At 46.7% G+C, this 22,336-nt stretch overlaps 1 protein-coding gene across 4 annotated transcripts in view; it reads left to right on the top strand.

The window, feature by feature from the left end:
* Pitpnc1 (phosphatidylinositol transfer protein cytoplasmic 1) overlaps nucleotides 1-22,336 on the top strand; it is a 203,368-nt gene that overhangs the window by 120,752 nt on the left and 60,280 nt on the right. For all 4 annotated transcript variants that reach the window (XM_048366940.1, XM_048366942.1, XM_048366941.1 and 1 more), the window contains exon 5: nucleotides 12,979-13,050. In XM_048366940.1, the coding sequence (XP_048222897.1) occupies nucleotides 12,979-13,050 (72 nt within the window). The remainder of the gene's footprint in view (nucleotides 1-12,978; nucleotides 13,051-22,336) is intronic.

The following is a 22,336-nucleotide window of genomic DNA, read 5'->3' as shown; positions in this document are numbered from 1 at the left end:
TGTGTTGGAGACCCTAAAAACCAGGAAGCCATGTGCAGACAGTCTCTGTGGCCTGATCAAATAATTCCTTTCCTTCCTGTCCTAAGAAAAATGACTCATGATGTCCTCAGTGGAAGGGTGACAGGGACATAGTAGGAGCTCAGTAGACTGTTGTGGAATGTGAACGAATGTGTGACTCGTAGCTGATACACAGCCAGGACTGACTGGCCTTCCGAGTGGACAAGGCATAGGTATCCTCTGGTCCTGCCCCTCACTGGCTGCAAGTCATGAGCAGGGGCCCCCCCAGTTGCCCAAGGGCTGTCTTCTCTAGGCTACAATCTCACATGCCCTTTGAAGCATGAAAAAACAGGAATAATATTTCAAGTTAGTTATTAACTTACTTCATTCACCTACAGGCCTGTTGGTAATTTCACCCCTTTATACCTGGAGACTAAATATCTTCTGTGAAATAGTAGCAATAGTACGTTTGCCAAATGTGCCTACCTTTAGAGGAGAAAAATGAAGGCAATAATTTCATGGCAAGATGCACATTTTAAATGCTCAAAATGGAAGAATCACTGCTCAGGAACCAGCAGCAGCGTGGCAGAACTGCCCTTGGGGACTCAAGGAGAGGGAGGAGGGGCAAAGAGAGGGGAGGGGCAGGAAGGGTGGAACCCAGAAACATGCCCTGCCCTGTGGTAACTCCAAGACCAGCCAGATGCTAGCAGGAACCCCTGGAAGATGCATGTTACTGAGGACTCAGGAGGTGAAGTAGAGGAGGCCAAGCAGGAACGGTTCAAAACACACCTCTCAGTATTTTAAGGAAAGCTTGTTATGTATCTGAGATATGGATGACTTCATCAGGGTTAGCAGAGGAGATAATGTCTGTGGAAGTTCTGGAAGACTTCCTAGTGAAGGTGGCACTGTAGCTGACCCCAGGGGGACAGGGGACATACCCCTTTGCATCTGCTCTGTCTTAGTCAGCTCTAGCTGCTGTAACAAAACAGACTGGAGGCAGAGCTGCCACTTAAGTAGAAGCCTGTTTCCAAGATGAAGATGCTGGCTGATTTAGTTTGCAAATGATCACCTTATCAGGGCCCTAGTCCTGTCCTCAGCGGCCCACCCTCAAGACCCCACCCTCCAGACCCTATCTAAACCGAATGACCTGCTAAAGGTCCCATCTCCAATGCTGCTGCATTGGGAGTCAGGTCTGTAGCATGGGTGCTTATTCCATCACTGGGTCTTGGCCTCCGGAACTCCCAGAGGGCAGGTGGCTGGTCAGATTTTCCATATCGGGCCAAGATAGGAGTTGACTTCTCTATAGGAAATCTGCATTGGGCCTGACTAGCCAGCTTTTACTTTCTAGTTTAAATGCAGAGCAGCGTTTCTTGCCATCTTGCCAGTGCATGGGGGCTGGAGATGTTTCTCCTTCTCTCAGGTGAGCCCCATCCAGGCTGCAAGCTAGGATTGAAGCTGGGGGGGGGGGGGGAGGGGGCGGTGCTGTCAAAGACTGTTTTCAGGCTTTCTGCACCCAGGATTTGTGACAGATGCTTTCAATTGCCTTCATCTTCCTGTTTAAAAAGCTTTTTTTAATTGCGCTCTTTATCCCCAGCCCTTTCATCCTCATACCTCTTTTTGATGTCTTTCTCAAGGTCGGTTTCCTCTGTTCTGTAACGTGCCCCCCCCCCCACAAGCAAAACTCCCCTAATGCCCGATGTCAGACTCCCAACAAAGATCTTCACACCCTCGCTCCCTCCCCTAAGCAGCCGCCAGGGTTGAAAAACTCCAGACCAGTTCAGACAGCATGAGCTGGGCACGTCTACCTGGTAGCTGCCCGGCTTGCTCTCTGCCTGTCCTGCTGGTAGTCAGACCTTAGTCTGCCCTCGTTGGCAACAAAAGTCAGGCAAAGAGAACCTTCTACGTGAGGTTTTCTGGACTTGAACATTTTCCCAGTTACCAAGAGATAAAAAAACTTGTTCATCACGTCAAGAGACCATGTGTTTACGATTCTATGGAAATACCATGTGCCCAGGAAGTGGAAAAAATGTCTTTAACTTGATTACGGAAAGAAAAAAAACAACTTAGTTATATAGCAAACAAAGAACAGCACAATGAGTTTCCCAGAGGACAAGCTGTTTCAACCAACAGGGCCAAGTCATCAAAACCAACAAGTGCTCCTAAGTGTGTCAACTTCCAAACCCAAAGTACTGGCAGAGCCGGGCGCCCGTGGCTCACGCCTGTCATCCTAGCTACTCAGGAGGCTGAGATCTGAGGATTGCGGTTCAGAGCCAGCCTGGGCAGGAAAGTCCTGTGAGACTCTTATCTCCAGTTAACCACCGGAAAACCAGAAGTGGCGCTGTGGCTCAAGTGGTAGCCTTGAGCTGAAGAGCTCAGGGAGTTCAAGCCCCACGGAAGAGGTGGAGGAGGAGGAGAAGGAGGCAGAGGAAGTCCCACTAGGCCCCAAATCCTGGATGTCCTAGCAGCTCCCCATAATATGCTACTCTGGGGATAGAGCCTTCAACCGTGAATTTGGGGGGAGGTAGTTGACACCCCAGCAGTTCCCACTTAGGAGATGAGCTGGCTGTGTGGATGAGGCTTCTGAGCTGCTTCCCGGAGGAGCCTCTCCCCAGCTGGCCTGCAGCTCTCCCGACTCCGGCAGCCCAGTCTCTCTGCACCTGGTGGGGCAGGAACCTCGGCGCCGCCATGTTTGTTTCTTCAGCTTTCCATTTGTTCTCACTGTTCCAAGTCCTTTTTTGTATTTCAGAGAAAATGAGTTTTGAGAGGAGAGAGATTGAATGTGTTCTCTATCATAACAGAACTTTGTAAAGTGGTTTATATATTTTTTAATATCACGCAGGCACACTTTACATAGAAGCAGTTAGCAGGAGTTGGTTTTCTTTCTTTGGTGGTACTAGGGTTTGAACTCAGAGCCTCCTGCTTGGTAGAAAGGTGCTCTACCACTTGAGCCATGCCTCCTGAAATATTTTTTCTATTATTTTTCAGTAGTTGGTTAAATTCAACAAATCAGCTAATAAATGCAGTGCATCTCCTTCCATCCAAAAAATATTTTTGAAGGCATGTTCAAAGATTATACTAGAAAATTCTTTTTTTCCCCTTTGATTACATCCAGTTACACTTTGGGAATTGCTTATTTGTATTCTACAATTTACTAATCCCTGTGGAGTTGTGTTCAAGTTTAGTGAAACCAAAAAAATACAACTGGAAGGATTTTATGGGGAAGATTTCTTTCTGTAAAAATGTAACAAAGGCTGGGTGCCAGTAGCTCATGCTTGTAATCCTAACTACTCAGAACACTGAGCTCTAAGGATCAAAAGTTCAAAGCCAGCCCAGGCAGGAAAGTCAATGAGATTCTTATCTCTAATAAACTACAAAAAAAGCCAGAAGTGGTGGTGTTACTCAAGAGGTAGAGCTGTCCTTGTCCTTGAGAAGAAAGCTCAGGGACAGTGCCCAGGCCCTGAATTCAAGCCCCAGGACTGGCACCAAAAAAAAAAAAAGATAAAATTAAACAAAGAGCCAGATGCATGGTAGCTACCTACTCAGGAGGCTGAGATCTGAAGATCACAGTTTGAAGCCAGCCCAGGCAGGAAAGTCCATGAGACTCTTCTCTCCAATGAATCACAGAAAAAGCCAGAAGTAGTGCTATAGCAAAAGGAGCTCAGGGATAGTGCCCAGGCCCAGAGTTCTAGGCCCAGGATCAGCAAAAACAAAACAAAATGAAACAAAGATGAATTTTAATATAATATAGTACATTTCAAATTATTAAAGTGAATGCAAAGTTGGACTTTGTCTTTTAGCCTTTATAAACTTGAGCTACTACTACAAGATGCCTAATAGCCTATTTCTGTACATACAGGCAAATATTACTACAAGAATTCATCCATCTGGGGTGGGAGGAATTGGGGAGGAGGGAAGATGGGAGAAAATTGAGGGAGAGGTAACAAGTTTGACAAGAAATGTACTCAATACCATATGTATGTAACTGTAACCTCTCTGTACATCACCTTGACAATAAAAGTAAATTAAAAAAAAAAGAATTCATCCATCTGCTGGGCACAGTGGTGCATACCTATAATCCCAGCTGTTTGGGAGGTAAAGATCGGAGATTGGAAAGATTACAATTTGAGGTCAGCCTCGGCAAAAAAAGCAAGACCCCATCTCAACAAAGAAGCCAGGCTTGCTGGTATACATCTGTGATCTCCAGCTATGTGAAAGGCACAGCTAGGGGGATCTTCATCTAGGTTGGTCCAGAGTAAACATCATGAGACCCTGTCTCAAAAATAGCCAAAGCAAAAAGGGCTGAAGGCATTGTTCAAGCGGTGGTGAGGTCCTGAGATTAAACCCCAGAGCTGGGGGTGGGGGGGAGGAAGCTATTTTTACTGCAGAATTATAAACTTGATAGTATAAGAATTTTAACAAGGAATGTTCTGCCCAGCAGTCGTATTGTTTTCATTGAGGAATTTGCTGTTAGTTTAAAAAAAAGAAAGAAAGAGGGGGTGAGTCCTTTAATGGAGAAAGCCACCTGCAGGTTCGCTACCTGGCCATCTGCTTGCCTGCCTGTACCTGATTCATTCTCATTGCTCTGTTTACCACGCAGCCCACTGTCATCCAGTGTGGTTGGACTGTCTCTTTAAATTCTTGTCTCTCTGTGGTGTGAAGCTTATCAGTATTCAAGAGCATCCTCTGCTGATTTCTGCCTTGACAAGTCCAGCTCCAGATTGTACAAGCCTGAATTGAGTTTCCTTGCCCCGCTTTTCCTAGAAGTGCCAAGGAGCAGAGCATCCTTCATTCAGAAACCACGTTTCCATTCATGGCACTGCCGCCTCCCTCCTGCCCTTCCTCCTGCAGTGAGTCGCAGTTCCCCGGCCTGTCGGGGGGGACGGGAAGAGGTTCCATCAATGGCTGAAGTATGAATGAACAGAAGCCCCAATGTGGGGTGCAGCTGAGAGAAGCCCAGAGCTGCCGCCTTGCAGGGCCTTGAGGTGGGCGGAATACAAGCAGCTGTTTTCCGGCCTGCCGCTTAACTCTGCCTGCCTCCCTCCTGCTTCCTCTCAGCCTTGTCTTCTCTCGGATCGGATCCTCTGTTGTCTTGGCCAACTCACCCTCCTCTGCATGGAGGATTCATCATGTAGATGTAGTTGCTTGTCTCTTGGCTTTAAAATTCTTTGACTTAAGTTGGGTGCTGATAGCTCATGGCCTGTAAGCCTGGCTACTCAAGAGGTTGGCATCTGAGGATCAAAGTGGATGAAGTGAAGGCTGACTGTAGGACTATATAGGATAGTAGCAGGCACTCAAGGTCATGGTCAGGACATTGGATCAGGGAGAAGGTCAAGTTCACAGGCAGTATCCCAGTCATTGATAGCGGGCAACACAGCTTGCTTGCTTTCAGGCATCACAGCAAGAGAAGAACACATTTGAGTTCCATGAACATTCAAAGGAAATGATTTTTTAAATTATTAATACTTCATCAACCCTAAGCCAGCTTCTTGAGTCTCCCATCTGATTCCAAACCCCTTGTCGGCACCTCTGTGAGGTGGGAGGATTGGGGCTAGAGATAGGAAAGAAGGAAGAAGGTGTCAAGTAGTTGGGTTAGGGTGACCCCTTTCCCCGCCACACACACACTATTACTCTCTCCTGATATTCAAGATTGAGTCCTACTATAGCCCAGGCTGGCCTTTTGGAGGGCACGGGGGGTTGAACTCAGGGCTTGTGCTTATTAGACAAGTGCTCTTACTCCTTGACCCATGCCCTCTCCAAGTCTTTTTGGTTTTGGTTTTGTTTTCACATAAGGTCTTGAGCTAACTTTGCATGGACTAGCCCCAGATCATGATTCTTATACCTCCACCAAGCTGGCACCAACAGGGGTGTGCCACCATACCCAGCCTCCTAAGGGCTGGGATTACAGGTGTGTGCTATCACACTGGGCTTTGAGTCCTCTTCTTGGGGCAAGGAGAGTGTGGTTGCTAGGGGCTCACGTGCTGAGCACAGCTATAACACTGAGCTTCCTGGTCCAGCCCTTGAATAAGTCAACAACTTTTTTTAAAAAAAGGAAGAAAAAAGTTGGAAGGAAGGAAAGAAGGAAAGAACACTGGGACTCCAACTTACTGAAAGGAAAAGAGATTCATCGGAAAGGAGACATGAAATCTGTTTGAACGAGCCTGGCAGGCGAAACCACACTGTGCACGTTTTAGAAACACCATTATAAAGAGAATGATTTATATTTTATGCCTGAAGCTGGAAGAGGTTTGGGGCTTTTTTTTTTGAGAGGGGATAGGGTAGGTGCCTTGAGGGCATCTTATCCTTGGATGACAATAAAGACAGTCTTTCAAGTTGGCCACCCACTCCTGCCCCTGAAAGTCAGGGCTCCTGTCCCCCCTCGTGCTCAGTACCCCCTTCCCCTCCCCGCACAGGTTCAAAGCCCAAAGCGGAAGCTTCCAGCCCTACCCAGAAGCGGACTCAATCCCCTGGGCCTTGGACCCTTTCTCTTTAAGGCTTAGGTTTGCTTACAGTTAGTTTTGTTCTCATAAGTGTTTCTTATTGCCATAGCAACCCTAATCAATCACAGGACCAAAAATAGCTCTTTCATGTTTTCCGAAGCGTGTCTGTAGTGAATTGGGAATGCAGCTCTCAGCCGCATTCTGTGTGCGCCGCTTTCATTTCCCGACACTGAACCTGGGAGGGGGCTGCATCTGCGGGGCCCAGAGACCTCGCATCTTTCCTGGCAGATCCCCTCCCGCCTTCCCAAAGCTCCCAGTAGATGATTGAATATTCAACCAAGATGCATCCTTTCTCTGTTCGGTGCTGGAGGTTTTAGAATACTCGGTGATCACTTTTAAATAAGAAGTTTATCCCAGTGGGCCCCATTGGGTTTGGAAGACCAATTAAAAATGCACAGAGAGCTGTGTGCCAGTAGCTCATGCCTGTAATTCCGGCTACTGAAGAAGCTCAGCTCTGAGGATCAGGCTTTGGAGCTAGCCCAAGCAGACATATTGAGACACTTACCTCCAGCTAACCAACACCAGAGCCAGACTACAGACAGGCATGGCTCAAGTAGCAGAACACCAGCTCTGAACAGAAACAGCCAGGTGAGAGCATGAAGCCCTGAGTTCAAGCCTTAGTACCAGCACACACCACACACACACACACACACACACACACACACACACACACACACACACACACACACACACACACACACGAAGCATAGATCCTGCAATGCACTAGTGGCTTAAGCCTGTAATCCTAGCCACTTGGGAAAGTGAGAACGAAGGAAGGGATGGAAGTTCAAGGTCAGCATGGGCTTAGAAAAGTTGAGACCGCTTCTCAATTCATAGATGGATGCATTGGCACATGCCTAGCACCCCAGGCTACAATGGAGGCTGAGATTGGGAGGATCGTGGTGCCAGCCCAGCCTCTGTAGAAGTCTTTGTCTACATGGAGAGAAGCTAGGTGCAATGGCAGCTCCCTGTGATCCCAGAGACAATGGGAAGCCTAAAGTAGGCGGATCACAGTTCGGGCATGCGCCCAAGTGTACTTCCAGACAGGAGCTCACCAAACTGAGGACCATGCTGAGTAGAAGGGAAATGTTTTGATTTTTCTACCGCCATGGAACACATTTCCTGTAACGAGTTTGTCATCTTGCTCTCTTCATGGCTCAGGACTTAGCTGAATCCTTGGCCAGGTTAGAGGCTCACTCAGGTCTCAAGGCTTCAGGCTGAACCATTGTCGGTAGGCTTTATGTCTTTTGACACTGGACTGTGGTCCCACTTTCTAGTCAGCCTTCCTGGCCTCCTGGCTCTCTTACTCAAAGTGGATCAAGTAGTCTCTGCTGTTGTGTACCAGGTACCTCACACCTGACATCCTAGCTACTCAGGAGGCTGAGATGTGAGGATTGCAGTTCAAAGCCAGCCCAGCTAGAAGCACTTATTTCCAATTAACCACCAAAAAGCCAGATGTGGAGATGTGACTCAAGAGATAGAGTTCTACCCTTGATCGAAAAAGCCAAGTTGGATCTGGGCACAGGTAGCTTATTCCTATAACCCTAACAGCTCAGGAAACTGACACCTGAGAATCATAGTTCAGAGCCAGCCTAGGCAGGAGAGTCTGTGAGATTCTTTTCTTTAATTAAGTACCAAAAAAAAAAAAAAAAAGCCAGAAGTAGTGCTATGGCTCTAGTGGTAGAACACTAGCCTTGAGCACAAAAGCTCAGGGACAGTGCCCAGGTTCAGAGTTCAAGTCCAAGGTTCAACACACACACACGTGTCCACTCTTCCTAAAATGAAGTGTTAGATCCTGTGACAAATCTCAGTGGCTACCACGTCTCCTTGGTGTCAAAGGCTCTGAGGAATCACAGCCCCTTACATGCACAGGGGCTGCCCACCCAGGAGAGAAGAGGCCACATCTCAGAACCAGGGCCCCAGTCTCCTTAGCCTCCTGCTCATCCTGTGCGTGTGAGCCTTCCAATGGTGCTGGAAGGACTCTGTGTGCCATAGAGAACACAGGCATCTTCCCACCTTCCTACACATCTCCTTTCAGGAAATGCCCGCCACCCCTGATGTCGTGTGTGTGTGTGTGTGTGTGTGTGTGTGTGTGTGTGTGTATTGGGACTTGAACTCAGGGCCTTGCAATCTTGCTTGGCTTTTCCAATCAAGGCTGATGCTTTGCCTCTCCACTTGCAGTTTTTTGCTGACGATTAGAAGGTATGAGTCTATCAGATGTCTGTGTCTGCCTGGGTTGTCTTCCAACTGTGATCCTCAGATCTCAGCCTCCTGAGTAGCTAGGATGACAGGCGTGAGCCACTGGTGCCCAGCTCCTGATATCTGTCCTCTTAGAACAAGGTTTAAGTGTTTTAAGTCAGGAGCCCCCAACCTCTTTCTCGCTCCCACACTCCTGATAGGGTATTTAGGCTGATAACTTCGTCATAGCTGCAGCAGAATGATTAATCATAGGAAGCAGTGTTTGAGCAAACGATGCATTGAGGGGGCTAGCTTGGGTGACCAGTCCTGATGTCAGTGGCTGCAAGAGATGACCTTGTTGGAAAATGACTAAAGCAGTTCGAGGACTGAGGAGCGATGGTGGCACTGAAGAGGTGGGCTGTGTCGGAGAGCCAAACAATCAACACTGCCTGCGCTCATGGGACCCTCGTTCAGTTTTTGCTCTGTGGGTGTTTCTGTAGCACTAGAATTTGAAGTCAGGACTTGGCGCCAGCTAGTCAAACCCCGTACCACTTGAGCAACACTCGTATTATTTTCTTATTTTTGCATTGGAAAAAAAAAATAGACAGTCAGTTCTCTGATTCATCGAGAACAAGAAGCATAGAGAAATAAGCAGGAGATTGGAAATGGAAGGAAGGAAGTGTAGGTGTTTCTCTCACATGGTTTGTGTTCTCATCAGACTATGAATGGAAATGATCAGCTCCAGGATGGAGAGGGCGAAATGGCCTGGAATAACTTGGGGTGGGAGAGCCAGGACGAAATGGAAGGCCTTGCTTGACAGCCAAGCTTTGCTGAATTTTTAGATACTAACCTCCACAGGGCAGACAGAAATTTATCTTCAGATGAACATGTCCTCACATTAAAATTAAAGAGTCTAGAGCCACAGTGAGTGTGAGTGTGTGTGTGTGTGTGTGTGTGTGTGTGTGTGTGTGTGTGTGTTGGTACTGGGGCTTGAACTCAGGGCCTGGGCACTGTCTTTTAGCTTCTTCATTCAAATGTATGTAGCCATACAATGTCAGCAAAGTCATCTGTGGTCAACTCTCAGCCCCTGCCTCCTGGTACAGAGTGCCCTGGAGGTCTCAGCCGGGCTCAAGGCTGATGTTCTACCAGTTAAGCCACAGCTCTCCTTATGTTTTTCTTGTTTTGGCTGACTTTGAACCTAGATCTTCAGATCTCAGTCTTGGATTACACCTGGGAGCCCCTGACACCTAGCTAAGATTCCTGATTTTTAACTCAAGGTACTCGAACGCACTAGAATTCCAAGAAGCAGCCATCAGCTATCCCAAGAGGATGATCCATTCCATACCATCTGCCCAAGGACTCAACGCTGGCCAGCATGGATTGGGTCTTCTTGCCGCTTTGCTGAAGGCAGGTGGACTATCACATGATAAAGTCCTCAACTTTAAAATAACCACATCTGCTCATTTGCATTGGGAGTTTTGCATTTCATATTTGGGTTTAATGCCCTAATGCTAAAATGCCTTTGCTTGACCTAGTTATGTGGTTTCGAGGTTCAATCAATAAGAGCGTGTTGTGGTTCTACTTGGTGCCCCCCAAACCCATCTCCCAGCCGGCTATTACAATGATCCTCAGAAGAATTATGGGTTCGAAAGTCCAGCGTTGATTTCCCTAAAGTCTCCTTGCTTTTAAGAGTGTCTCTCTGCCAGGCCATCTCCCCATGTTCAGAGTCAGTCAAAGCTCTGTCGCGGGGAGTGGGGTGGGCCAGCCCCTCCCGGGACTGGCAGTGTGTGGCCGTGCCCTGGAACTCACTGGCACGGGGTGTGAGGGCAGCAGTTCCCGAAGAAGGTTGGAGTGGAGCCGGAGAAAGGTGTTGATGAATCATCCCAGGGCCTTGGTTCTCCATAACGGCAATTACTGGGATCGATGACTTCCGTGCCTTCTTAGCCAGGGATCAGGTGTCTTGATGCGCTCAGAGTAAGAGACGTTGCAGCCAGATGCACACAGACATGCGGTGCTGGGGAAATTATCCAGGGCTAATTCTCAGCCCCTGCCTTCTAGTACTTAGGCCCCTGAGGGCTCTGCGAGGCTTCAAGGGGAATGTGGCTCTGGGGTGAAGCCCATGAGGGAAAGGTGGGTCGCTTTTTGGGTCATGTGGTGCCAGCACTGAGACTTGAACTCAGAGTCTGAGCACTGTCCCTAAGTTTTTTCACTCAAGGTTAGCAATCTACCTCCGCTCCACTTCTAGCTTTTTTGCTGGTTCATAGCAATAAGAGTCTCACGGACCTTCCTGCCTGGGCTGGTTTTGAACTGTGATCCTCAGATCTCCACCTCCTAGGTAGCTAGGATTACAGGCATGAGCCACTGTGCCTGGCCTATATATGAACTCCTAATGGGATGTTAGATACTGTATTCTCAATTTTCTTCCTGTGGGTAGCATGGGAAGTGGTTTTCCAACTCAAGCATGCATTGGCATGCCCTGGCAGGCTTGGGAAACGTAATATTGTTCCACTCTTCACTCCAGAGTTTCTGACTCAGTGGGTCTTAGCTGAAGCCCAAGAATTGGCATGTGTAACAAGGCGATCTAGGGTGGTCCTTGTAGGACCACACATCTTCTCTTTGAGAAGCGCCTGTGCTCAAACACTGGAACAAGGCTGCTCAGCTCTCAGCGCTGATTCTGCGATGCATTAGCCGTGTGATCCTGGGCCATTTACGTAACCTCTCTGTACGTCTACATCTTGAAAGCAGAGACGATGATAATAGTGTTGATCCTTTGGAGGTTTGGCAAGGGGACTGGAAAGCATCTCGAATGTGCTGGGTGCCCACAGTACATGCTCCGAGTATGCGACATAAAGGACCCAGCCTTTTAGGACTGGGATCAGATCAAGTCTCCTTTCCCCAACACCTGCAGCCCCCTGTGGAGTGCTTGGCTGGTTTTATCCATTAGCCTCCAACCCCATCTGTGGTGGCTGAGAAAGTCACTGCCCAGCTTGGTACCAGCAGGAGCGTGTTTATCCCAACATCCATCAAAGCCCTCTGCCCAAGCTGCTTCAGTCCTTCAGAGCCGGAGCCCACGATGCGACAGGAGCGCCCAGATGCCAGGCTGGTGCCACAGTTCAGGCTTCTGTCCCTCTCTGGTCCAGCCAAGCACAGAGGCTGCTGTTTCTGGTCAGAAACCCTCTGTGTTTCCACCACAGCTCCAAGCTGATCATTGCCCTTGCTTGAATGCTTAGCTCTAACTTACATGCACACTTGTTTGGTTTTGTGGGACCAAATCCCAAGGCTTCATGTCCACCCAACATGTACTCCACCTCTGAGCCGCACCCCAGCCTCTCTGCACTCTTAGTGTGTGTGTGTGTGTGTGTGTGTGTGTGTGTGTGTGTGTGTGTTGGTACTGGAGCTTGACCTCAGGGTCTTGTGTTCATCCTTGGCTTTTTTGCTCAAAGCTGGCACTCTACCAGTTGAGCCAAACCTCCATTTTCAGCTTTTTTGCCAATTAATTGGATATAAGCATCTCAGATTTGCCCACCCGGGCTGGCTTCAAACTTGTGATCCTCAGATCTTCACCTCCTGAGTCGCTAGGATTACGGGCACGAGTCATGGATGCCCGGCTTGGACTCTGTTTCATGCGTCACTTTAGCTCTTTATAATGTCACTCTTAGATAATAATGGTGATTCCTGTTTGAACACTAGGGTTCAGAGAAGTTACATGACTTCCCCAAAGTCACAGATTAAACGGCAGGTCTGTGGTCTGTCTGGCTTGAGTTTTCCATGACTATGGAAAAGTTAAAGTGAGGTCCAAGCAAGGTTGGTCTCTCCCAGAGCTGGCGCCTGACCCTTGCCTCAATGATTTGCTTCTCTGCAGCCAAGTGGCAGGATCCTCTAGAACATACTCCTTTTGGAAATAGTCTCTTGGGCCATTTGGCTTTCCGTAGCTGTTACTGTCTGTGGACCTGACTTCACAGGCTGGGAATGTGGCCTAGTGGTAGAGTGCTTGCCTAGCATTTGTGAAGCCCTGGGTTCGATTCCTCAGCACCACATATATAGAAAAAGCCAGAAGTGGCGCTGCTACCCTAGTGGTAGAGTGCTAGCCTTGAGCGAAAAGAAGCTCAGGGACTGTGCCAGGCCCTGAGTTCAAGCCCCAGGGCTGGCAAAGAAATAAAAAATAAAAAATAAATCATCCGCTCCCCATGTGGCTCTGTGTATATCTAAATGTGGTGATGGAAGTAGTACCTTCACAATCTTGTTCCTGAATCACGCCTGAAAGAAAGAAAAGTCATGCTAATGGAAGTTTGCTTTTTCTCTACAGTGTTCCTTTCTGCCGAAATTCTCCATCCACATAGAAACCAAGTATGAGGACAACAAAGGAAGCAATGACAGCGTGAGTAGCTTGTCACCTCTCTGTGCTGTGCAGCCATGCTGCTTCCCAGAGTCTCCTCGGTGGCCAGGGCGGGCAACAGAGACTGCGACCAGGAGATGTTCTCTTTGGCAACTCTCTGTGGCCTGGTTCTTCTTCTTGCTGGCTTTTCTCACTGGGATGTGCTTGCCCCAGGTCGTAGAAACCTCTGTAATCTTCACCTGCGATGACTATCATTAGAGGCACAGAGGATGATGGGAAAGTCAGCTCCGCGGGGCTTGAGTCTGACCATTGGACTAAGTAGAAATCTTTCCGGTGACTATTAACTGACTTGGAGAAATGACTCAAGTCAGATCTGTGTGTGACCCTGAATCTGCTCTCTTGCCTCACGCATAGGTGGGTCTATCTGCACATTCACACATATCCCACCCGGAAAATCAGGGGGACAGAGCAAAATCTTTACCTCTCATGGCATTCTGACTCGGCCATTTTAGCTAGGAACTTGGTGTGTTTGTATTGCTTAAAATCCAGTGTGTGTGTGTGTGTGTGTGTGTGTGTGTGTGTGTGTGTCTGTGTGTGTGTGTGTGTGTGTGTCTGTGTGTGTGTGTCTGTGTGTGTGTGTCTGTGTGTGTGTGTCTGTGTGTGTGTCTGTGTGTGTTTTGTATGGCTTCCCTGTCCCTGAGCCTCTTTGTGTTCAAGGCTAGCCCTCTACCACTTGAGCCACAGCACCACTTCTATTTTATGAGTGGTTAATTGGAGGTAAGAGTCTCAAGAGGACTTTTCTATCTGAGATGGCTTTGAATTGTGATCCTCAGATCTCAGCCTCCCGCGCTAGGATTACAGGCGTGAGCCACTGGCACCCAGCATTGTTTTGTTTTGTTGGTCGTGGAGCTTGAATTCAGGGCCTGGGCTCTGTCCCTGAGCTTTTCTGCTCAAAGCTAGTGCTCTACCACTCTGAGCCATTTCAGGTATTCTGGTGATTAATTGGAGACAAGAATCTCACAGGTGCTGGGAATGTGGCTTAGTGGTAGAGTGCTTGCCTAGCATGCATGAAGCCCTGGGTTCAATTCCCCCGTACCACATAAACAAAAAAACGCTGGAAGTGGTGCTGTGGCTCAAGTGGTAGAGTGCTAACCTTGAGCAAAAAGAAGCTCAGGGACAGTGCCCAGGCCCTATGTTCAAGACTCAGGACTAGAAAAGAAAAAGTCTCACAGATTTTCTTACCCCATGTGGCTTCAAAACTTGACTCTCAGATCTCGTCCTCCTAATTAACTAGGATTACTGGTATACAACTAGCATTTATTTTTATTTGTGGAGTGTGATAAACACTGAGATTGTGTCAAAATGGGTGAGAGACAGACAAAGAGAGAAGGAGAAAGTTGTCTGACAAGGTGACCCTTTGGTGCTTTGAATAAGCTAAGGGAATGAATTCAGCCTATCATGATGCACAGGGTGGGTAGTAAGATTTTGGGACTCATTAAACATCATTAACGTGAAAACAATCACTGAGAAAAACTAGGAAAGTGGTAGAAGAGACAGCTCTGGCCAGGCCTACTGTGTGATTCTCTGTGTTGACATCTTCCAGAAACATCTACAAAGTTCCTGCCCTGGGCAGGATTACATTCCTCTAGGATCCTATGGGTGTATTTGTGGGGTGGACACCAAGCTAGCTTATCGTTCAGCCACTGGGCTAAGGTAGAAGAAGAACAGGGAGGTGTGAGCTCAGAGGGACCTTACTATAATGTACTATTCTTCTTCTTTTCTTTCTTTTCTTTTTTTTTTTTTGCCAGCTGTTGGGCTTGAACTCTGAGCCTGGGCACTGTCCCTGAGCTATTTTGCTCGAGGCTAGCACTCTACCACTTAGAGCTACAGCACCACTTCCAGTTTTTGAGTGGTTTGTTGGAGATAGACGTCTCATGGACTTTCCTGCCTGGGCTGGCTTTGAAGGGTGATCCTCACATCTCAGCCTCCTGAGTAGTAAGGTTTGCAGTCGTGAGGCACTGGCGCCTGGCCTATGCTGCTGTTCTGACTCTTCTGTGCTTCTTTGTTCTTGAGTAATTAGGACTGCAAGCGCGAGCCACCAGTGCCTAGCTTGGGCTCCTTTTCTGTCCAGGTGGAGGCAGAGTTTGGGGCGGGGGGAGGCAGAATTCAGGACTGGTGGGCAGGGGAAGGCATCCACCTGCCTCCACACGCTGCCAAGTTATTTAATAAAAACTCAGCTCATTTCTACATGGTCTGAGCATCAAATCTTATCATCCAGTCGCCATCCTTCTTGCCACTATCTCTAACCTGATTTCCTCCCCTACCTGCCAAAACTTTAATGAAATGGCTGATGATAAGGAGCAATAATTAAATGGAAGACGATAGTGATAATCACATGGATTAGTGGTTGAATAGAGCACATGTTATTATCTTATTATCAATGATCATATAAGTCATATTTTTATACCTTCCAAATCCTAGTTTAAAAAGAAAAAAAGGAAAAAGAAAGAAATAGTGGAGCAGGACGCCAATGGCTCACGCCTATAATCCAAGCTACTCAGGAGGCTGAGATCTGAGGACCATGGTTCAAAGCCAGCCCAGGCAGGAAAGTCTGCGAGACTCTCATCTCCAAATAGCTACCAGAAAACCGGAAGTGGCGCTATGGCTCAAGTGGTAGAGCACTAATCTTGCCCTGAAGAGCTCAGGGACATGCTCAGGCCCAAAGTTCAAGCCCCACCACTGACAAAAAACAAAAGAAGAAAGAAAGAGAGAAATAAGTAAAAGAAACAAAGAAAGAAGGAAAGAAATTGTGGTTAGGATGACTAGATAGAAACATTGCTCCTCATTAAAAAGAAAGCTAATAGGGGCTGGGGATATAGCCTAGTGGCAAGAGTGCCTGCCTCGGATACACGAGGCCCTAGGTTCGATTCCCCAGCACCACATATACAGAAAACGGCCAGAAGCGGCGCTGTGGCTCAAGTGGCAGAGTGCTAGCCTTGAGCGGGAAGAAGCCAGGGAAAGTGCTCAGGCCCTGAGTCCAAGGCCCAGGACTGGCCAAAAAAAAAAAAGAAAAGAAAAGAAAGAAAGCTAGTAAATTTGTGATGTGAAAATGTACAAACTGTGACTCCTATGAGCCTGGTCACAAAAAGGGAAGTTGTCTTCCACTGAGGCCCATTTATTTTACGCACGTACTGAGGACAATTATTGAAGCCTTAATGAGTGCTGGGAAGGGGCGGGCACCAGACCAGAGTAAGGTTCTGTTGTTTGTCTAAGGCCATCATTCTGGGTTTAAGAGGGTCATTGCTTAGCTCCACCTGGCTCAGCAAACGGAGAAGCCACTTGCGTGACACCTGGTGCATATGACTGGCATTCGGGAGGCTAATGGGGGTGGCCTGACCCCTACTTCTTTTTCCAAACAAAGGCAGCACCACTTAACAACAGCGCTTTCTCTGATCACCTGAGCAGTTTGACCATTGGCTCCTGCCTGGGCTCCCCCTTCCCCGGAGGGAGGAGGTTTTATTGGCTTCATTGGCCCCAGTGCAGCTAACACCAAGAAAGGGGCCCACGCAACCTTCCAGAAGGCGGAATTCTGAATGTGGGCGTGGGCATACTTGTATGAGTCCATGCTCTGTGTGGCTTGGATCTAGGCCTCAGCCAGCTGATACCTAGCTCTGCCCCCAGCCACGCCTCCAAGCATAATGACTTCATTTGGCCTGGCTGGGGTCCAGGCACTGGTGTTTTGTGTGTTTAACTTGTTTTTGTTGTTATTCTAAGGTGATGTCTTGTTACAGTTACATAAGTCAGGTAACGAGTACATTCCTTTTTATTTCTTTTCTTTTTTGACACTCCTGGGCTTGCACTCAGGCTAGACATTGTCCCTGAGCTTCTTTTTGCTCAAGACTAGCACTCTACCACTTGAGCCACAGCACCACTTCTAGCTTTTTCTGTGTATGTGGTGCTGAGGAATTGAACCCAGGGCTTCATGCATGCTAGGCAAGCACTCTACCACGAAGCCACATTCCCAGTCCATGATTACATTTCTTTGTGGACAGTGTCACCCTGCTTTTTTTTTCTTCTTAATGACAGTGTTGAGGCTTGAACTCAGGGCCTCGGCATTGTCCATTAGCTTTTTCATTGAAGGTTAGTGCTCTACCACAACTCCCCTTCTGGCTTTTTGCTGGTTCATAGGAGATAAGAGTCTCACAGACTTTCCTGCCTGGGCTGGCTTTGAACTACAAATCTCAGCCTCCTAAATTAGCTGGGTTAAGTCACAGACACCTGACCACCACTAGATTTCTAAAGCTCCCCCAGGTAGACCGAAGGGACCACAGGGCTGAGATCTAACAGATTTAAGACACAAGCACTCTAGAAACCAAGATCTCTGAATGTCTTTTCTTTTCCTGCTGCTGAAAATAGAACATTTTCCAAAAAGCTTGTTTGGCAGTAACCACCACCCTGCTGTGTGGCCCAGGACAAGGACACCCTTTATATTCTTGTTAGTCATATTATCGACAAAGGCAATATTCCTCAGCTAGGAAAGTCCTCCGATAAGGAAAGAACGTCTAGTTCATTTCCAGTTCCTGGAAACTAAACTCTGTCTTTCACAGAGCTCTCCCAAGAGATTGACTAAAACAAGTATCTGGAATTTATTTACTGCCTCGCTCATCAAGGTTGGAAGGAAAGAACACAGCGTTGTCCTTCGAGACACCAAAAGATCGTTCATGTTCAAGCTCCAGCTCTGTGACCTTCAGCAGTCCTCTTAACCAACTGGAGTCTTGGCTTATCAAGAAAATAGAATACATAACGCTTGCATCAAGCTGGGCGCCGGTGGCTCACACAGTTTGAAGCCAGTCTCAGTAAGAAAGTCCATGAGACTCTGATCTCTAATTAATCAGTAAAAAGTCAGAAGTAGGGCTGTGGCTCAAGTAGTAGAGCACCAGCCAGCCTTGAATGAAAAAGTTAAGGGACAGCACCCAGGCCCTGCGTGCCTACACGCGTGCACACACACACATACATACACACACATCCACCCTCCCACAATAATGCCTGTGTCAGAGTGTAGTGGTTTTCTAGAGGTTAGTTTATATGGAAGTGCTTTTTAGACTGTAAGTTCTTGCACCAATATTAGAGATAGCCACAGTGCCAGCTATCCTGTGAACAGTGTCACTTGGGTTGACTGTGATAAGGGCGCTTTGTTAATGAGACTGGTTTTGTATGAACTGTTAGTAAGTCATTTGTAGTTGTGCACCTGCTGTTGACAGGCACTAGCAGAGGTGTTGAGGACACAGCCATTAGACAGAGCCCTATGGTCCCTTGCTCATGGAGTAGGAGCACACAGACCACAAGCAAGCAAAGCAAGAAAGGAATCACAGCTGTAACTGAGTGTCACAAAGGCAGTAAACAGGATGGAGAGAGCCACTGGAAGACATACTGTCAGAAAGGCCTCTCACAACGCAGGACAAGTCCACGTGGATCTGAGTGTGGCATGGAGCCTGACCTCTGCTGGCTTTCCAGGCCAAGGGCATAGTCCTGAGCTGAGGTGCAACCTTCCACCCCAGTTTGTGTATTGAATGTGATTGTGTTTGGTGATCGGTCCTTTACAGAACTGATTCACTTAAAACAAGGCCATTAGGGTGAGGCCGAATCCAGCATCCTTATGAGAAGAGAAAACTTGGGCAGATGAAGATTATTACCTTACTTTAGTTAAGACTGACTTCCAAACACTGGGTTGCTCTTGGTTTTAGGAAATTAGGCCATTCTATTTCCTTAAGTACGAAGGTTTCTAGACAAATGGAGTTTGATCTCTAGGTGCCATCTTTGCAGGGGTGGCACAAGCGTCCCCACGCATTGACTGGGCTCATGGCTTTGGAGAGATGGCCCAAGAGGTCCTTCTCTCCCCAAATGGCCAGCCCTGGAAGCCACCAGCTGCCAGGAAAAAACGTCATCATTTTGGGGAGAACTGCCTCTATTTATTTATTTTTTTCAGTGACCACAGTCATCATGAAGTGTGTTTCATCATTAGTATTTGTAACATCAAGAGGGCAGTGTGGCAAATGAAATGGTTAGGAACACATTTCAAAATGTTCTCAAAAATTAAATTATAAAACAGGCATGCGTGCCAGGGAGAACTGGGAATTCCTATTTACAGGTCCCAGAAGCTCCTTTCTTTTTTCCTTACTTGGCTTCTAATTGAAGATTGTTGAAAGAAAAAAAAAGTATTTGCTTTATTTTTAGATATGATCTCTGATGTCTTCAACTTTTATGGTTCTGTTTTTAACTGTGGATTATTATAACCAGCCACCTACAAAATCTGCAATTTTCTTTAATGTCAGAAGCTGATTTTTTATATATATATAAAGAAGGTTGTATAAAACACCACCTCCATTTACCCTTTTTTTTTTTTGCCAGTCCTGGGGCTTGAGCTCAGGACCTGGGCACTGTCTGAGCTTCTTTGGCTCAAGGCTAGCACTGTACCATTTGAGTCACACACAAATCCACTTATGGCCTTTTCTGTTTATGGGGTACCGAGGAATCGAACCCAGGACTTTGTGCATGCTAGGTGAACACTCTACCACTAAGCCACATTCCCAGCCCCCCATTTGCACTTTCGCAAGGTCATTTTCTACTTTGGTCCATGCAATAGAAAGAAAGCCACTGTCCCTGTTGCATCTGTGTCTGATGACATTATTTTGAGGACAATGAAAAAAACGAAAGCAGAACATGTTTGATTCCTTGAGAGGTCGCTGTTGCTATTTTATGGTGCATCTTGGAGCTGAATGTTTTTGTTTTTGTTTGTTTGTTTGTTTTAAATGATCCAAGAGGAATTCTATCCAGCTGCCAAAGAGTTAGCTTTCTGAATCTGAGGTATAATAACAGTGTTTCTCACCTGTACAAAGAGGCTAGAATTATTGCTTGTAATCATTACTATTGATAGATACAACTCAGCATAAGTGCTTGTTTTCTATCTGGCCTTGGTTCAACCATGCTGTGCTGACGTAGTAGTGCTAAGAGTTAGGAAGATAGTTAAGCAACATGGCTGAAAGCAGGCAACCAGAGACAGTGCCAAATTATGATTGGGAAACTGGAGGGCAAAGCTAGAAAAGGACTACTAAGTAGCAGAATCTGAATGACCATTTTACAACTGTTGCCATAATCACTGAGTCACCAGGAGACTGGAAACATGGAAGGAAATGCGTACTGGGGAACAGCACATGCGCACTATTGCACAACATCACTGCAGAGATTACACGTTACTGATAGATGCCACCTGAAGCAAATCTTATGTTACTGATCATGGAGCAAGTCCATGAGATTCTTATCTCCAGTTAACCACCAAAAAGCCAGAGTGGAGCTGTGATTCAAGAGATAGCTCCCAGGCCCTGCCCCATGATTGGCAAGTGTGTGCGTGTGAGTGCGTGCACGCACACACATACACAGAAGTGCTATGAGAGTAAATAGCATCTTACAATGATGAGTGATACACCTTTTTAGGTGGCATGCTAGATGGTGGTGTCTTAGATGCAAGGCATTAATTCAGCATTCATGGACGTGCACACATTCTTCACGTGGGTCTTTAAGCGTTGAATAGTGTTTGTATAGAATTGCTAACCCTGTACTGGATGCTGTCAAAGGAAAGTTGTTGAGTAGCTGACTGTTCACTGTTGGAACCCTTCAGAACTGGAAGGGTATGGTAACTTTGTCCAAGGTGCTGAAAAGCTTCTTAACAAGGCAAATGACTTGCTAGATCTCTGCAGAGAGAACAGGAAGCTCGCCTTCCTTCCATAGGTTCGGAGCCATCCATCCCCTTGGTAAGATGGATTTCATTCTTCAGTCCCAGGATGCATCTCTCTGTTAAACACACCTGCAAGGACAAAGTCCTGGCTGGCATTTAGTCTTGAAAACAATACTGTAAGGCAGGACTTGTGGAAAAGGAGTTAATGGTTTCTAACAGACATAGTTTCAAGGCAGTTTTTTCCTTTGGCTTCGCTGAGCATTGCTTCCGTCTGCTGTAATTTGCACTCACGCTCTGCTTTCTAGCCAGGCTGTGTGTCAGCTGTTAGCCTCCACATTCTGCACCTGATCTTCCTACATTGCTGGAAATACAATCGGAATGATATTAAGTCTTTAAATCTGACTTAAGCCATCTCTCCTCCACTAATACCCATTGAGGACCTATTTATATTGCACCAGATTTTACAGCCTTATTAAATATAAACTTTGGGGAGCTGCATCTAAAAATGTGCCATCTTGTTCCTAAACTTTTTTTTCTTATTGTCCAAGTGATGTACAGAGAGGTTACAGTTTCATATGTTAGGCATTGGATACATTTCTTGTACTGTTTGTTACCTCTCCCTCATTCCCCCCTCCCCTCCCCCTTTCCCTTTATTCCTAAACTTTTAAAGATGGGGTGTGTGTGTGTGTGTGTGTGTGTGTGTGTGTGTGTGTATGTTTGCCTGGGCTTTTTTGCTTATGGCAAACACTGTCACTTCAGACACAACATCTACTTCCAGCATTCACTTCCAGCTTTTTGGTGATTGATTGGAGATAAAAATCTCACGCACTTTTCCTGTCCAGACGCCATGGCATCAAACCATGATCCTCAGATCTCAGCCTCCGGGGTAGGTAGGATTACAGGCATGAGCCTCCAGCACTTAGCTCCTAAATATTTTTTGAAATCTGCAGACCATTGTGTGCAGTCGTTTTAATTATCTTTAGTTGTGCTGATCAGATTATTACAGATAATAAACAGATGTTGAGAAGTGTCAGCTAAATGTCATCACAGAATGGGCATGCATTAGTACAACCAAATAATTAGATTGCCTGGTGCCAAAATTATTATTAGACCAATAGACAGATAGGTAGATACATAGTCACTGGATTCATGTCTGTTGTACATTAGAATTTGTTACTAAATCGCTTTACCTTGGTTGGCAGGTTAAAACTAGAGTGGAATGTTGAAATGAAAAATGAACTATAATAAGGAGACTCTTGAGGAATAAAGGATAGTGAAAAGGGGTGTGTGTGTGTGTGTGTGTGTGTGTGTGTGTGTGTGTGTTAGTAACTTAATTTTAATCTATGGGGGAAGCCTTGTTTTTAGCACCCAACTAAATTTGCTTGGAACCATCTGGGTTTCTTGGAAGAGCTGTTATACCAGTTGCACACATGGCATGTCTTTGTTGGAGCTTTTTGTAGCAGTTGGAAAACAATATTGCTGGGGTTGGTTGTGTAGCTCAGTGGTATAGAGCAAATGCTTAGCAAATGCAAGGTCCTGGGTTCAATCCCTAGCATCAGAGAGAAGGAAAGAGAAGGGAAGGGAGAGGAAAAGAAA

This window comes from Perognathus longimembris, chromosome 17 (assembly GCF_023159225.1).
Source record: "Perognathus longimembris pacificus isolate PPM17 chromosome 17, ASM2315922v1, whole genome shotgun sequence".
Taxonomy (NCBI): domain Eukaryota; kingdom Metazoa; phylum Chordata; class Mammalia; order Rodentia; family Heteromyidae; genus Perognathus; species Perognathus longimembris.
The sequence above is the reverse complement of the archived record's forward strand: the minus strand, read 5'-3'. Positions and strand labels throughout refer to the sequence as shown.